At 54.1% G+C, this 18060-nt stretch overlaps 1 protein-coding gene across 1 annotated transcript in view; it reads right to left on the bottom strand.

Annotated features, from left to right (window-relative positions):
- EZR (ezrin) overlaps positions 1-6917 on the bottom strand; it is a 42497-nt gene extending 35580 nt beyond the window's left edge. The window contains exons 1-2 of the mRNA XM_059699935.1: positions 6498-6917; positions 5663-5743 (exon numbers count right to left, since the gene is read on the bottom strand). Coding sequence (XP_059555918.1) covers positions 5663-5743; positions 6498-6902 — 486 coding nt within the window. The 5' untranslated portion in view covers positions 6903-6917. The remainder of the gene's footprint in view (positions 1-5662; positions 5744-6497) is intronic.
- Positions 6918-18060: the final 11143 nt, after the last annotated feature.

Genomic DNA, 18060 nt, shown 5'->3' with positions numbered 1-18060 from the left:
TCAACACCCAACTAAGCACCTCACCAGCTGGGAGGCCTCCTGGCTCTCCAGGGCACACTTTAAACTTCTCAGGTATGCACCTTTTCCCACACTGGCCACCCTGTCCCGCCATTCTTGGTTTACCTGACTACCCTGTTAGATTGAGAACCCCTTAAAGGCAAAGCCTGTCTTCTGCATTTTTATAGCCCCAGCACCTAGCACCAAACGACACAGACAGGGCTTCAGGAACAAGGATCCATGTGAACCACACGGGAATTCTGACAACTGGAAGATATAGAGAGGAAGAGCAGATAACGTTAGAGAGGCGATTTCAACAGGTGTGGGCCATAGCCACTCCTGAGCGGCAAGCCTTTTTAAAACATGCAACCCCTGACTCTAATCAGGGGCACTGACCTTTTCCCGTAGATTGCCAAATTAAAAAATGGCAACAGCCAACACAACAATAGCCACCTGGTGTGAATAAATCTACAGTATACCTATTTTTTGTCATATTGGCCAAAAATACATTTTTTAGCATGCCACAGAATTTTAGTAATTAGCTTATGTGTGCCAATAAATGAAAAAGATTGAAAATTGCTGCGTTAGAGAAAATAACCCAAACATTTCACATGGCTGTTTTCCTTGGAAGGTCTATTGATAAACTACCTGATTGATAGCAACTTGGGAAGGGAAATCCTTAAGTCTTAGCTACAGGTTACACTGAAGTTTGTAAAACAAACTTCCACGTCCACCCGTGACAGTGTCGGCCTGAACGGACACCAGACACCACGCTGGGCTTCGCTGCTCCCACTGCCCACACACCCACCAGTACCACCCATCTCAGGGCTTCCCTGCCCTGTTTGGGTCCAAGAGAAAGGGATACAGAACGCTGCCCTTTTCTGATGAAATCAGCGATTCCCAAACTCTGGGGGCATCAAACCACCTGGGAGCTTCTGGAAAGCACAGGTGCCCGGCCCTACCGGGCCGTGGAGGGGGCCCCCAGCAGCGCTGTGCGGGCCGGGGCTCTGCCTCCACACGGTCAGCCACACCGGAGTCTAAGAGCTCGCACCAGCTTCACCCGAACTTCTAACTGCGTGTGTGGAGAATGTAAGATACTGCTGGGTCCCTCTGGCTTACGTGGATTAAACCCACACTGCAGCTGAAGTCGGTATGTGCACATCTTTTGGGAGGTAGTGGTTATGATTATGAAAGAAGGCAAGGACCTCTTTCATCAATCACAGTCCCAAGTGTATTAACAGCCTGTACAAACCAAACCCTCCACCTCCCCTCCCACACCTGGTCCTTCTCCAGGTTCCTTATCTCCCGAATGGCACCACCAGCCAGCCAGTTACGCAAGCCAGACCCCACAAGTCAGCCGGCACCGCCCTTGGCCCCTGCACATCCATCCATCACCAGGTCCAGCGAGTTTACCTCCCACCTGTGCCCACTCTCTCCCTCTGCACCTCCACCACCCTGGCCCATGCCATCACTCTCACCGGGGCCCCTGCAATGGTCTACCTTCCCCACTGCCTCCTCCTGCCTCCTCCTGCCTCCCACACTGCAGCTGCAATGACCACACAGAAGGCCTCCTTACAGTCAAAACCCCCACTGCTTCTGGAGTTAAACCGAGTTCCGCCACCAGGAAGGCCCTGCATAGCTGGCCTCCGTTTTCCTCTCGCCCACGGTCTTCATCAGGAACCCTGAACTCACCTCGTGTCTGCTCATCTCAGTAGCCTCAACAACTGCACAGTGACGCAGTCAACACCCCCTGGGCTGATGGATGGAAGTACAGACAGACTCACTGGGCCTTGGAGTGATGACAGATGGCTAACCCGGCCAGCACTCCTCACTGCCACTGGGCACGGCTGAGCTACCTAGCTGACCATCAGCCCATGCTGAGGGGGGTCAAGGGGGGTGGGTAACAGAAAATAGATCCCCTGTATTCTCCTCAATTGGTGGGAGGGATGGAAAATGTATCAGTATATTCAGTAAATTCTGACCCTGTTAAAATATTTAGTGGCAGAGGTTGTGTATTCCCAGAGAGCCAAGGTAATCTCAGAAATTACCTTAGCGTTTTGGCACAGGGCAGAATGTGAACACACTGAAGGGAAAGGGCACCTTCTGCATGAGAAACTTCCACGTCCACACTTGTGGAGCGAAAGGCCAGGCACCCACTGGAGCCACTTCAACTCTAAACTCCTCGGAAAACAGCTTTAAGAGCTGGAAGCCCCCTTCACTCCCAAGCTGGAGGGCAGAGGTTTTCCTTTCTAATGCCCACGCCTCCTTTCCATCACAATGAAGACAGCAAGTGGGGGGCTGGGGGGGAAGGAGCAGCACAGGTCACCTCTGGCTGAATCATGGGCACAAAGACTGCTTCCTGAGCCAGGAACCTGGGAACAACCCCCCACCCCCGCCTCCCCAGGTGAGGGGGCGGGCAGAGCGGCCCTTCACTAAGTCCCTCCCTAGGCAGCTCGCTGCAGCACTGTGCCTAGGCCAGCCCTGGGCAAGCTACGGCCCGCGGGCCGGATCCGGCCCGTTTGAAATGAATAAAACTAAAAAAAAAAAAAGACCGTACTCTTTTATGTAATGATGTTTACTTTGAATTTATATTAGTTCACACAAACACTCCATCCATGCTTTTGTTCCGGCCCTCCGGTCCAGTTTAAGAACCCATGAGTCAAAAAATTTGCCCACCTCTGGTCTAGGCTCAGGTCCCAGACTGCAAGCTCCCTGAGGCCAAGACCTGCCCCAGCCACCCGTGCAGGCTCCTTGCCTGGCTGACTGAGTGAACACTCAGTCCTTTTAACAAGTGGTGACTGGAGAGCAGTGTTAAGAGAGAAAGCAGCAAGTAAATACTTCATTTATAGTGTTTTATGGATAAAGGCACCCACTGACTCAGTTTAGACAAATCAATCAAAAATACTTCATCAAAATTCAAGGCGTCAGGTGGAAGCCCCCACCCCAGCCACTCAGACGTGTTCCTCTTTACAGGTGTTTGCCCCTGGATCCTGCTGTCACACCTCAAATCACACAAAGCCACCTAACAAGATTCTTAGCTTGGACTTGAACAGTAAGAATCAATACACCTGCCCTGGCCGGTGTGGCTCAGTTGGTTGGAGGTGGCAGGGTCTGGGCACAGGCCCCGGTTGAGGGTTTGATCCCCAGTTGGAGCACGTGCAAGAGGCAACCAAATGTTTCTCTCTCCCATGGATGTTTTCTCTTTCTCTCTCTCTCCCTCCCTCCCCCTCTATAATAAGATCAACCTAAAAGAAAGAATAACTTTCTGAAGAGCACATCTATAGAACTTGTTGGGGATGCTCCCCCTTTCACACCTACCGAGAGGGCCAAAGGCCAACAACAAACACTAGGCAGTGTAGAAGGACCATGTCCAAACGTGTGCAAGCCCCTCAGCTCTTCTCAGCCTTCCGTGTGGGTGTGTTTTATGAGGCAAAATCTCCAAGAAGCCATCCCCACAGAAAAGGGGGCAGGTAGGAATTTCCCAAGTGGCTCACCTAAAGGAGATCTCCCAACTCTGTTTTGAAATTACAATTGTACATATTATCCTATCCTATCCAATAAAACCCTAATATGCAAATTGACCAAACAGCAGAACAACCAGTTGCTATGACAAGCACTGACCACCAGGGGGCAGACTCTCAACACAGGAGCTGCCCCCTGGTGGTCAGTGTGCTCCCACAGGGGGAGCACTGCTCAGCCAGAAGCCAGACTCATGGCTGGCAAGCACAGCAGCAGTGGAGGGAGCCTCTCCTGCTTCCACAGCAGCGCTAAGGACCCCTCGGGGGATGTCCTACTGTCAGCTTAGGGAGCGGGCCTAAGCCGGCAGTTAGACATCCCCCAAGGGGTCCCGGACTGTGGGAGGGCACAGGCTGGGCCAGGGGACCCCCACCCCCAGTGCACGAATGTCGTGCACTGGGCCTCTAGTGTAAAATAGTCTTTCAAAACGTGATTCTGGTTATCCGGATCCTAACACACCAAGTGATGGCTACTATCAATCCTTAACAACTTACTATCCTCACTTTGTCAGAACATATTCTAAATTTCTGATCCATCATAAAAGACTTTGAAAGCAAAATGAAATTACAATGTACCTGCCATAGGAAAGAACCTTGAAAAGGAAGGGCATTCTGACACATGCTACAACACCAAGGACCTGCAGGACTTTGTGCTGAGCGAAATGAGTCAGACACCGGAGGACAAATACTGTGATTCTATTCTATGAGGTCCCTAGCCAGGAAAGGGGAGTTAGTGGTTAGGGAAGGTGATATGTATATTTTACTACAATAAAAACAGAAACATAAATTACAATTCCTTATGAGAAAAGAGAAGGAAAAGTAGTGACTGGAAACTGGTTTACTGACTTTTTTCCTGAGGGATATCTTACAAGCTGAGCTCTGCATCTTTTCTTTTAGCAAAATACCTGCGGGAGGTAGGTAAGCTCCTGCCCACTGCTCTGCCAGTTGCCTTCAGGCTCAGGGCTGTTCCCAGAAAAAGGACTGTGTTTCGGTCAGTTTCATGTCACAGGCACTGAAAAGCCTGGATGTCACGTGCCCCTTCCATGTTTGAAATGAAGAATTTTGTGTAGGAAGAGAATTTCCTGCACCATGAATGAATCATCTTGATGACGTAATTTAGGCAAAAACTATACTGGCTTCTGAATCTATTAGCATATTAACATGGTAACTTGTTTAACCTAACCGAAACATAGACTTCATTAAAAACTCCTTTTAGAAAATCTAGCGTTTAACAGTAGAAAAAGCACAGAAGCACTGCCCACAGAGCTTGTTTGCAAAACTAGAAGTGAATCCCCTAGGTATCTTTTCTTTCCATTTTTGATGAATCCAGATATTTTCTCCACCACGATTTTAAAAGTCAACTAAAAAACTGTCCACGTCGAGTCACCAGTTCACCGTGTGAAAAGCAGGTGGAATACATGCAACTTTCTAAGAAACGCGCAGCACAAAGAACCTGCGTCGTCCCCACAACTTAAGTGAAAGCTGGAGCAGCCCCAGGCCTGGCCAGCCAGCCAGCCGCCCGAGATGGCGGCACCCCCAGCTCCGGGGGACAGGGGTGCGCGCACAGCAGCGCTGCCATCAGCTGGCGTTTGCAGGGTGCGGCCGGGGTGCTGGGCCCGAGGGAGCCCGATAGAGGCCTCCTTATCTGCAGCTCAGTGCGGGGCTAGCCCTGCGTCCCAGACAGGAATCCTGCTGCACCAGCAAATTCCCGGGGACCGGGGGTGCAGGGCCAGCCCTCCACGCGGGCGGCCTCCTCCGCTGGGCCCCGGGGAGCGCCAGGGCCAGGTCGCGGTGCATTTGCCCGGACACCTGCGGGGACCGGGGTGGGTGCGCGTCCTCGGAAGCCACCACGGGCTCTCTCTCCCTGCGATTCCGACAACTTTGTAGGAAACAAGCTGCACTCGAATCCGAGTTTTAAACAGACGGCAGCAGGGTCACGGGGGCCCTAGTTTACCTAAAAGTCCGAAACCGCGGCAGCCCGGGGGGCGGGGGCCGCAAAAGCAAAGGCGCCCGGGGTTCCCCCGAGTTTACAAAACCACCACCCAGTGGCCGGGGAGCGGCTCCCCGCGCCTGCCCTTCCCCCCGCCGACCCCGAGCCGCCAGGAGCCCCGGCGCCGGGCCCGGTGCCCCGCGGGGAGCCGGCTACTCACCGGCTTCGGCATTTTCGGTTCCGGGAGGGTCTCCGCGATCCTCGGGAAGCGGCGCGGCGGCGGCGGACACGGCGGCGGGACCTGGAGACACAGGCGTTAGCGCTCGGCGTCCGCCCCGCGCGCTGCGGCTTGAGAACCGGCCGGGCGGGCGGGCGGCGCGGGGTGAGTCACCGCCCAACCTGCGGCTACGGCGGGCCGGGCGGGCGGACCGGGCGGGGGTCGGGGCCGGGCCGGGCGGGCGAGTGGGCACCGGGCGGGGGTCGGGGCCGGGGCGCGGAGGGCGCGGAGCCGGCGGGAGGTCGGGGCCGGGCGGGCGGGCGGGCGGGGCCGGCGGTGAGCGGCCGCCGCTCCCAGGAAGCCAGGAGCCGGCGAGTTTCACTTCGTGAAGCAACCGTTGGCCCCGCGGGGAAACCGCAACCGTCGAGCCTCCGAGCAACACTTTCCAACACCCGTCCCCGCCCGGCCGGCCGGCGAGGGGGCCCTGCCCGGGCTCCGCGGGCGCTTCGGGGGCCCCGAGGGGACGAGGGAGGAGGAGGGTCGCGGGCAGCCGGCGCGGCCCCACCGGCAGGTTCGGCTTCACCTACCGAGAATTTGGGCCCAAAAAAGAGCCGAGCTCTGCGGGGCGGGGTGGACCCGACCGGCCGCGCACGCCGGGACCCCGGGACCCGAGCCCGGCTCCCCCCGGGGACCCCGACCCGGGCTGGAGCGCGGCCCGCCCCTCCGCCCGCCGCCCCTTCGCCCGCCGCCCCGGTCGCCGAGCCCGGCCACTGTCCCCCCGCCGAGTGCGCGGCGCGACCCCCCGACTCCCGGACGCCCCGACCCTCCGCCGGCTCACCGGGGCTGTGGACGGTGCGCTCCGCGTCGGTGCGTCGGCTGAGTGCGCGCCGCCCGCGCCGCCGAGAGTCCCTGGAGGGGCGGGTCCTGGGGCCGCGCCCCCAACCGCCCCGCCCGCCGACCTGCGAGGTGCGCCCGCAAGATGGCCGCGCCTCCGCCCGCGCCCGGGGCGCCCCGCCCGCCCCGCTCCGCCGCCCCTCTCCCCGGAGGACCCTTCCCTCCGCTGCCCCTTTGCCCTTGGAGAACCGGGCCGGGGCCGGGGCCGGGGCCGGAGCCACTTCTGGCTGAGCTGGACGGGGCGGGACCGCCTGCGCCGCGGCGGGCAGAGCGAAGTCGGGAGACCGTCAGTAAACTGGGGGCGGCCGCCGCGCGTGCCGGGCTGCCCGTGGTCAGGCTGTGTCGGCATCCTGGCGCCCGAGCGAGGCGGGAGCCCGCGCCTGGGGAGGCCTGTGCCTGGCCGCCCTGTCTCGCGCACGTGGCGGGCAGCCTGGTTGCAAGAGGCCTGGCTGCAGGAGGGCTGGGTGCAGGAGGCCTGGGTGCAGGAGGCCCGGGCTGCAGGGGACCTGGGTGCAGGAGGCCCGGGCTGCAGGGGGCCTGGGTGCAGGGGGCCTGGGTGCAGGAGGGCTGGGTGCAGAGGGCCTGGGTCCAGGAGGCCTGGGTGCAGAGGGCCTGGGTCCAGGAGGCCTGGGTGCAGAGGACCTGGGTGCTGGAGGCCTGGGTGCAGAGGGCCTGGGTGCTGGAGGCCCGGGTGCAGGGGGCCCGGGTGCAGGAGGCCTGGGTGCAGAGGGCCTGGGTGCTGGAGGCCTGGGTGCAGGAGGCCTGGGTGCAGGGCGCCTGGGTGCAGGAGAGCTGGGTGCAGAGGGCCTGGGTGCAGGAGGGCTGGGTGCAGGAGGGCTGGGTGCAGGGGGCCTGGGTGCAGAGGGCCTGGGTGCAGGGGTCCCGGGTGCAGGGGGCCCGGGTGCAGGAGGCCTGGGTGCAGGAGGGCCTGGGTGCAGGAGGGCTGGGTGCAGAGGGCCTGGGTGCAGGGGGCTTGGGTGCAGGAGAGCTGGGTGCAGGAGGGCTGGGTGCAGGAGGCCTGGGCTGCAGGAGGGCTGGGTGCAGGGGGCCTGGCTGCAGGAGGCCTGGCTGCAGGATTTGGCCGGAAGGACATGTTGTGATCTCGTTTGACTTGCCTGACCAGCACGGAGCTGCGGGGAAAGCCTCCACAGGGAGAAATTCTAGGAAGCATTATTTCTAACATGCATTTTTATTGACTTCAGAGAGGAAGGGAGAGATGGAAACATCAATGATGAGAGAGAGAATCATGGATCAGATGCCTCCTGCACGCCCATTACTGGGGACTGAGCCCGCAACCCGGGCATGGCGCCCTGACCCCTCAGTCCACAGGCCCAGGCACTCTAACCACTGAGCCAAACCGGCTAGGGCTAGGAATCATTTATTAATTTTTTGCAAATAGTTCTCAGAATTTTTTTACAAACACGTATACTTTGGCGGCCGGTAGGGTTTGTAGCGCAGTGATTAAGTGCTTCTCAAAGCCAGCTGCCCAGGCTAGGAGCATCACATCCCCGGGGAACTTGCAGAAATGGAAATTCGCGGGCATTCCCCCAAACCTAGCCCAGCACTGTCTTCAGGCCTTTCAGGTGATTGTGATGTAGACTAAGGGTTGAGGCCAGAGCTTCTGAATTCCTTTCCTGGGCTCACCTGTATGAACCCACCCAGTGTGAACCCAGCCAGTTACTAAAATGGCATAATGATGGCACCTATTTCATGGGGTGGGTATAAGGATTAAAGGAGTTAATTCATGTAAGATGCCTAGAAAAGTGCCTAGCACGGATAGTAGGCACTCAAATCTGTCCCTGTACAGAGTAACCAGTGACTTTGGGCAAAGCACCAAACTCCCAATTCACAGAACGGAGTCGTTAGCAGCAGCCTCCGACACAGGCGTGCGGGACTGGGCGCGATCAGGCCTGCAGCGAGCCTAGCACAGCCCCTCCGGGTTGACGCCTAGCCTGTCGCAGGGGCAGACCGCTTCCCGGGCACCCTTGTCAGTGGGCGCCGGGGACCCTCTCCCACTGCAGGTCCAGAGTGTTTCAGATTTCCAGGTGCAGAAGGAGGCCTTTCCCGAGATTTCCCCCCCTCTATTTGGGCAAGTCTGTTCCCTCTGAAAGACTGACTTTCTTTTTTATTAAAAATTATTGAAATGATGCCCTAACCGGTTTGGCTCAGTGGATAGAGCGTCAGCCTGAGGACTCAAGGGTCCCAGGTTCGATTCCGGTCAAGGGCATGTACCTTGGTTGCGGGCACATCCCCAGTAGGGAGTGTGCAGGAGGCAGCTGATCGATGTTTCTCTCTCATCGATGTTTCTAACTCTCTATCTCTCTCCCTTCCTCTCTGTGAAAAATCAATAAAATATATTTTTAAAAAAAGAAAAAAATTATTGAAATGAAGATGTAAAGGTAACTGCTGTGGGAAGGAAACAAAGCTATTTAAGTAACCTTGGTAATTAATTACGGTTCAGATGGGACACTGTCTCCACCTCATATCATGGCCTCGAGCCTTGTTAGTCATTTTGGGTTGCACTCTGCTGATAGCACACCACCCACGCTTTTATCTCAGGGTATTATCTTCCAAACTAGATGTTTGGGATCCCAGGCCCTGAACTTTATTTACCCTTCAGGGAAATGCTGGAAAACGCAGTGAAGATCCAATCCCAGCACTCACAAGCCCGTCACCTTGGGCAAGTCTCTTAACTGACCAAGCTCCCCCTCTTAAGTGTAAAATGGAGATGATCTTGTTCTCCTGTCACTGGGTCACAGAGCGGGAGCCTTTAACTTACTCAAGTTTGACTTAGAGGGATACTTTTCCCACATAAGTTAACATAGTGTAGAGCAAGCATGTCAAACTCTCGGCCTTCGGGCAGCATGTGGCCCACAACAAATGTTTTTGTGGCCCAGACAATATAACAGTAAGTAAGAAACGTTTTAATAAAAATTTTGTATCTTAATTTTTACAATATCCTGTTATACATAGTTATTAATAACGAACTACAATGTTCGCTGATGACTGATGACTATAATCGTGTTGCATTCATGTCCCTTACGCGCCTTACCCGCAGGCGCACCATTTCTCCCCACTGACACTAGCAGGGAAAATTTTCGCAGCCGATGGCCACATCATTAGTCTTGGACTGACTGGTGTGCGCACCAGGAAATATTTCACTTTCGGAGAACAAGAAAAATAGGTTTATTTGCGTTACGCTTATTAATTTGTGCAGTTATTCAGTGTCTGGTAAGTGAATGTTCAAGAAAAAAATATTACTTTTATTAAAATGTTCTATTATTTTATGTTAACAATCACTCATTTATTTCAGCCCTTTGTATTCAGCATGTCTCTATCAAAATAAATCTACGTTTCTATGAAAATTGAAGCTTTTGTTTTCTTGTGGCCACATCAACGTAAACCCTGTTTATTTGGCCCGTGTTAGCCTTTGAGTTTGACATGCTTGGTGTAGAATCCTGTTTTGCATATGCATTCCCCATATAGTATACATCATGTAAGCATTACACATTATATTGAGATTCCTACACAGCCCCCTCCCAAGAAAAAAAACATTTATACTGTACTAGTGAGCCGGTGCACGGATTCGTGCACATTGAAAGGAAACTAATTAGAAAATGTCTGGTGGTGCCGAAACCGGTTTGGCTCAGTGGACAGAGCGTCGGCCTGCGGACTGAGGGGTCCCGGGTTCGATTCCGGTCAGGGGCATGTGCTTTGGTTGCGGTCAGATCCCCAGTGGGAGATGTTCGGGAGGCGGCTGATCGATGTTTCTCTCTCGTCGATGTTTCTGACTCTCTCTCTCCCTTCCTCTCTGTAAAAAATCAATAAAATATATTTAAAAAAAAGAAAAGAAAATGGCTGGTGGGGTGGGACCGGCCGGACACGCCCTGGAGCCCATCTCCTATGGTCCCTCCCCGGCATCTGCTGAGTAAAAGGGGTCCCTCTGGCAGGGGGGGGTCCCCTGGCCTAGCCTGCAGGGATCAGGCCGAAACCAGCTCTCCAACGTCCCCCAAGGGGGTCCCAGAGTGTGAGAGGGCGCTCTGCAAAGGTGCTGTACAGGGTGTGGGACACAAATGCAAGTACAATAAACCAGATCCAGGGCCACAGTGCCCCAGCAACAACATAAGGCAGACTCGCACGGCCCCGCAAGAAATCGGGCTCCCTCCTCTCTGCTTTCAGGGTGCATCATCCGCGAACCGCTGCTGCCAAGTCACTGCAGCTCGGCAGCTCCTGCGTTGAGCGTCTGTCCCCTGGTGGTCAGTGTGCATCAGAGCAACCGATCGGATGGTCAGGCACTTAGCATATTAGCCTTTTGCATATATAGATCTTGTGAGTGATGTCAGGTGATTTTCCAGTGGTAATTTATTTTCACATGACTTTAGAACCTATGCCCTCCCACTCCAACCCCCACAGCCACTCGTCTCCCACCCCCACCCCCCAACACACACAGAAGACAACTCCAGGGACTCTGTGAGAACTGCTGCGGTGGTGGTGGCGGTTCTGAAACTTTGGTGCATTAGAGTCGCTCCCCCTTAGGAACTGGGGGTCAGTAAGTCTCAGGCAAACCCTGGGACCAACCTCTTTAACAAGTCTCAGGTGAGTTTGACATACACCAACATTTGAGAACCCCTGACTTAGGGTGTGGCCTCTCTCCACCTTTCGTTGGCGACATTATCCCCCTGCGCTTGTCAGTCGTGGCCCTGTTCATTTTTTATCATCAGTGCCAAGGAAGGACGTGAGGAAGCCTGGAGCCAGGAGTCTCGGTCACCCTTCTTGCTCTCCTTCCGACTTCTGACCTTGAAGGACTCTTCAGCCAGAGGAGGGAAATCGTGTCCACACACAAGCCCGGAGGGAAGTGCTGGGAGTTCTTCAGGCAGGTGACACTGAAGCGAGGCAGGGAGCCCTCAAGGCACCTTCAGACCCGGGGCAAGGACAGCACGGTCACAGGACAGCCCCTTCCCTGCTGCAGGCTTCCTATCAGGTCGCCTCTGCCTATCTCCTCCCCGCGCCAGGTTAATCTCACCCTAAAGGAAAGTTCACAAATAGCGTGACAAGCTCTAGACTCAGTCACTTCAAAAGAACCTAAGTAGACTATAGGGAGCCCTTGGCACAGTAAGGATTTGGGGTATTTTTCAGGACTCGATAACCTTTGGTGAGAATTTCGGGCAGTGACGAGGCATGGAGCATGAGGCCGCAGGGGGGTGCAGGAGGCACCGGCTGCAGTGACGGTGTTTTAAATGGAATGGTGGCCCGCCGTGCCCTTCAGAGCACCCTTTGTGCCTCTCTGTGGCCTGAAATATTTTATAACCTATTTCAAATGTAGCATCGGGTAAGCTTGACATGGGCAGAGATGACCATTAAAGGGAGCTACGCATTTCACGTGATCTTATAAAGCTCCGTGAGCTCAATGTGCAAATCCCTGGCACGATGTAACAGTTCCCTGTGACCTCGGGGGTGGGCAGCCTTGCAGTGTGGGTGAGGGAGCACGGGGTGGGAAGGACTCAGGTGGCCACTCTGCCTGGAGTCGTCACAGGACAGTGAATGAGAAGGAGCCTCTAGGTCAGTGGTTCTCAACCTTGGCTGCACATTAGAATCACCTGGGAAATCCTGATTTCTGGGCCTCATCTTCCGGAAATTCTGTTTCTTTGTTATGTGGTGAGGCCACAACATGAGTAACAAAGGAGGATGAGGCCCAGAAATCAGGATTTTAAAAAGAGTTCCAGGTGATTCTAATGTGCAGCCAAGGTTGAGAACCACTGCTCTAGGTGCTATTTTTAAAAATATATATTTTTATTGATTTCAGAGATAAAGGGAGAGGGAGAGATAGAAACATCAGTGATGAGAGAGAATCATTGATTAGCTGCCTCCTGCTATTTTGATGGTACACCTTATATAATTTGGGTCTGCTAAGAAAAATTCTGGCCACTAGGTATTCTATCTTAATTGCTTCCTTGGTTTTTAAATAATTTGCATAAATAACCATAATCATTTTTATGTAAAAGGGTACTGATGACCGCAAAACTTGTTAGACTAATAAATTCCCAAATAGCACAGCTTCTTTTATTCTTGATCATTTTATGGGGGTATTTTTTTGAAAAAAATTTCTAACTTAAAGTTTTCCATGTGGTGGGAGGAGGTCACGGGTGGGACCCTACACACCATCTATTTTGATACCCTCATCGGGAGGAAACAGCCCCACAGAGAATAAATTAATTGTCCACCCTCCGACGCCCCAATTTCTCAAGATTGCCCGTGACCGCCATCTTGCCAAATCCAGAGGCCAAACTTCTCTGCCTCCTCTTACCGCTCCCGCTCGCCTAAGCCACCTTGGACACATAGGGTTTCTGTTTTCTCCTCTTCCCCCTCCTCCTGCTTCCTTTTTTGAGGTCCCCCCCACCTTACCCCCACTCCCACCCCAGGGCCCTTATCTATGCACATTCTCTTCCTAAGTCACCTGATCTGATCCCAGGTCCCAGAGGTCATCTTGACCTCTCTCTCAAGCCGCAGCTGTGACTCGGTGTCTCACGGATTCTCGGTTTTTCTAAAACTGTGGCCCCGCCAAGCCTCTGCTAACAAACAGCGCAGTGACTGGAGGGCGGGGGCAGGCGCCCCGGGAAGGCACAGGAGGCCTCCCCAGACGGCTAGTAACCACTGGCCTGTTACTTAGTCCCCAGCCTAGAAGTCGGCCTGAAATTCCTCTCTTTCCCTGTGCATCCGTCCAACAGGCCATTTCAGGGTCTCAGATTGTGTCTCACTCCCAAACCCCCGCCAATGTTTTGTGGTTTTGTTTTGTTTTTAATTTTATTGATTTCAGAGAGGAAGGGAGAGGGAGATAGAAACATCAATGATGAGAGAGAATCGTGGATCGGCTGCCTCCCGCATGCCCCCTACTGGGGATCGAGTCCGCAACCGGGGCATGGGCCCTTGACCAGAATCGAACCCAGGACTGCTCAGTCCGCAGGCCAACGCTCTATCCACTAAGCCAAACCTGCTAGCCCGCCACCCCCCCCCCCCCCCCCCCCCCCCGGCAATGCGGCTCCTGTCTGTCTAGTCCACTGCTATGTCCTCAGCAGCTGAAGCAGCGCCTGGGGCCTCGCGGATGCGCCAGGAAATGTGTTGATAAAGAAACAAGGAGCGCTGCTAGTCAGTGCCAGCCAGTCCCGGGTTCGCGCTCTTCCCCGCTCACCACCCTGCGTCTGCCGGATCGCTAACTTGGGGAGCTTGTTACTAACCGACATCCCAGCTGCGCAAACCACCATCGAAAATGTTGTTAAAAATGGGAACTCCACTGTGTAGATCTCCTCGGTTTCTCTTAAAGCTTTTAATTCAGTCCTAGGTGGGGCTCTAACAGGTCTGATTGGCCCTCTGCGGGCACGGCAGATAGGAGCGAGGGTGTGAGGTGCAGCGCACACCAGGCCGCAGGGAGACGCCATGCTGGACAGCGAAGAGCAGAAACTTACTCAGAGCAGATCAAGGCTCAAGCCCCGCTGACGGGGGTCGTGTAGCCAGAGCCCGCCCGGTGTGATCCCGCAGGAGCCCGGCGCCGGGGCATGGCCACGTGATCATGTGGTAGTTTCCTCAGAAAATGAGGCCTTTCTGGCTGCTCCACACCATCAGAGAGCGTGTTCTTTTGTGATCTTTCTAAAACTATAAAATGTGGTAAATCTTCGGAAAATAATTCAATAGACAACTATGTACCCTCTATCCAGATTTAACAAAGGGTGATATTTTATCATGTTTTCTTTATGTTTTTTAATAAAAAAATATAAAGAAAGAAACAAAGCAATCCAACCCGCCTAGCGCTCCTCCTAAAGTCGCTGTGTCTCCTCTGAGCAGGGCTTAATCTTGATGTTCCATATGGAAAAAAATCCACGTATGTGAAACAAACAGTCTCCCAGTACATTAGGTTTATTAACTAGCTGTTTAGTTGCAAAATATAAACAATAAACATTTAAAAACCATCATCTTTGCCCTAGATGGCTTTGCTCAGTGGTTAGAGCATCGGTCAAAGGTGCTGGGTTGCAGGCTCGATCCCCAGTAGGGGGCGTGCAGGAGGCAGCGGATCAATGATTCTCATCATTGATGTTTCTCTCTCCCTCTCCCTTCCTCTCTGAAATCAATAAAAATATATTTTAAAATAAAAATAAAATTAAAACCATCATCTTTCTTTTCCTTTCTTTCCTCTTTTTTTTGGATTGTCAAAAACTGACTTGATGAAGCCGTTAATGTTCTGGGCTGCCAGTTTATGTTCTGGGCTGCCGGAGGGCGGGGGGTGGGGGGGTGGGGAGCCTGGCCAATCGCTCAGGGTTGTGTCCACCACAAACGAGGGGACGTGTGGACAAGGGGACCCCTTTTGTGTAAGTCCTTGACTTATCAAGAGTGACAATTCTCCAACTGTCTGCCCGGCTCCTCACTTGCCCTTTCTACACTCGCTCAACAACACAGAGTAGCTCCGCAGGTCTCCACACGGCTCCTCGCCAGCAAGTTGGGTTTTGCATCTGGACCAACAACGTCCACAGCCTGTCACTGGCCTCTCCTGCGAACCCTGCAAGTCCACAGAGGTGACCTTGAACACCGTGTGTGCGTCAGACCCAGTCGCTGACATTCCAGGCTGCCTTCTTGTAAGGACACCTGACCACCTGAGGACACAGGACACGAGGCCTGCGTTTCCTAAGACTTGCTTTCACTTTGAAATTATTTTTACGCCAGAAAAAGCAAAACTGCCCACCCAGTCAGGGGCTCTTTTAAGCCTCAGAGCGGGGTTTGCCATCCTCTCTCTCCTCCACGTGAGGGCGTGGGCTGGGTGGCCAGGGGGATGAAACAGATAGGAACGCGGACAAACCGGGTGTTGTGAATTTCCTGAAGCTCAAAATTCCGATGTCATCTGTCCTCTCCCCTTTATCCCAATGCCAGGCCCCCGCCTTCCAGAATTTACCACCGAGAAGGCCCCATCTCGGAGGGGGACACAGCTTCCGCGCGGAAGACAGGCCATGTCCTTGCTTCTGAGGGCCGTAGGGCACACGGCCCTTCTGTCCCCTCCGTGGAGAAGGTCTCATGTGATCTGACTGGTGTGTTCGGAGGGATAACCTGGCCACCGGAGCCGGGCCCTACCTCGCTTTCTCTCGGGAGCCAGCCTACCGGCCAAGAGGACGCTGTGGCCCTTCAAACCACACACATCCTAGGGCCTGGCCATCTGGGAGCCCAGGAATCACAGGCCTGCCCCCCCTCCACATCCCCCCCCCCGTTCCCCCCCCCCCACCACACGAGGTGGCAGGTCTCTCTAGCTCTGCGGTTCAGCTCCAGGATGCCCCCTGGCCCACAGATCTAGGCTGCACACGGCCTGATCGACAATCAGCCCGCAGGGTTTCCTGTGTTGTTCAGAGCCCAGAGGGGGAGGGGGGCATTATTTATTAGACGCTTTCAAACCGCCTCAGGTGCCTCTAATCTCTCTCCCCCAGGCTGTTCCACGCCAGCTGACAACGACCCCCCACCCCCACCCCAAGGATCCTTCCGGCGCCATAAATGTCCTGCTCATTCTGTCTCCTGAAACAAATGAAGATTTCTTCCCATTAGAGACCTCAAGGTCCCCTCAACCAGTAAGGCTTCCGGTCTATATGTCTCAGTGCCTGTAACATCTGAGGGGGGCCTGCTGTCTGTGCCTCCAGGCCGGCCTCTTCCCTCCCACCTCCTGCCCTCGGAGCACCTCGCCGTCCCTCCGACTTCTCTCACTTTCTCCACCGGGGACACCCGTCTTCAGCAACGACAATCGTTTCCCTTGTCAAACGCTACTCAGGAAACAAGCTTCCCCTAAGTAACAAGCTGGGCTCCGTCCTCTCAAATACTGTAGCTACTCTCAGAACATGTAAGACTAGACTTACTCGGCCCACGTATTGAAAGGGAATTTTATGTTAAAGCATCTTTTTTTAAAAAAATATGTTTTTATTGATTTCAGAGAGGAAGGGAGAGGGAGAGAGAAACATCAACGATGAGAAAGAATCATTGATCGGCTGCCGCCTGCACGCCCCCAACTGGGGATCGAGCCCGCAACCCCGGCATGTGCCCTTGACCGGAATCGAACCCGGGACCCTTCAGTCCGCAGGCCGACGCTCTATCCGCTGAGCCACACCGGCCAGGGCCGAGAGGGAATTTTTCATTAGTAAAAGGCTTCATTTAAGGCAGGACCGTGGTTACGGCTCCTTGAAGACGCGTGCCCTCCCTCCCTGGTCTGCTGGGGCATCTGGCCCAGGGCAGTGCTCCGTCGAGGTTGCTACCCCGTTGGTGTGGTTTCCTCTGCGGCTCCCACAGTGGCAAGTTCTTAACGGTACTGGCCCAGATGCAGCAGTGGGGGAATTTCATTGTAATTACTCCTTTTTCTTTCCATTTCTGTTTCCTCATCATCCTGTTTAATGAGTACCTCTATTTATGTGTATTTTCTGCAAAGTGTGCATTGTGTGTGTACACATCCTTTTAATGTACATGAAGGAGAAAAGGTCGGGCATCTCCCTCTGATTCTCCCCCCTCTCGGCACTGCTTTCTTATGTCTTATTCGCAATGTTGTGGGGGTTATGGGGGCACTAATCCCTGCCCTGGCACCTGAGTCCTTCTTGTCTGTGTCCACACGTCTCAACTGTCCTCCCTCCGACGCTGGACATTCAGGCTCCCTCCACCGATGCCACGAATACTGCGTACACGTCCTGTGGACCTGAGCACTTCTGTGGGACAAACAACCATGAGTGAATTCGTTGATTCTGGGAAGGTTGCCATGTAACTTATCATCCAAGCGAGGACAGTTCAGGGCATGAGAGGACAAGAGGCGTAACCAAGACGGTCCCAGGCAAACCGAGGGGTCTGGTCACCTCATTGAGGAGTTCAAATACATATATATCGACGGAAAAGAACCAGCATGGCTGCCGCACCGCACCCCCAGGCGGGCAGGGGGTGCCCATCGCCGCCCCCCACCGCACTTAGTGGTGACACGAGTACCTAGCACTTCATTACTGTTTACTCTGCATTCCTCTGATCTCTAGCATGTCTGAGTGTCTCCACTCTGCTGGCCTTTCGGAGTTCCTTATTTGGAAATTATTCCTTTGCTTTGCCTATTTTTGTTGGGGTTTTCTTGCTGTTTGCTAGTTTCCTGGCTGTTAATCCCGTCAGTTTTAGACATTGCAAATATGTTCTCTGTTAGCTAAACTAATTTTGTCCACGCTGTTGAATTTGCTCTTTCTACTCAAAGTTATTTGGGGTTTTCCCCTTAGAGTTTTGTGTTTGTTTTTTGTTTTTAAATATATTTTATTGATTTTTTTACAGAGAGGAAGGGAGAGGGACAGAGAGTTAGAAACATCGATGACAGAGAAGCATCAATCAGCTGCCTCCTGCACACCCCCTACTGGGGATGTGCCTGCAACCAAGGTACATGCCCTCGGCCGGAATCGAACCTGGGACCCTCCAGTCTCCACCCCAACGCTCTATCCACTGAGCCAAACCAGCTAGGGCTAGAGTTTTGTGTT

This window comes from Myotis daubentonii, chromosome 6, assembly GCF_963259705.1.
Source record: "Myotis daubentonii chromosome 6, mMyoDau2.1, whole genome shotgun sequence".
Taxonomy (NCBI): domain Eukaryota; kingdom Metazoa; phylum Chordata; class Mammalia; order Chiroptera; family Vespertilionidae; genus Myotis; species Myotis daubentonii.
Note: the sequence above shows the minus strand (reverse complement) of the source record. Positions and strands in the feature narration are given on the sequence as shown.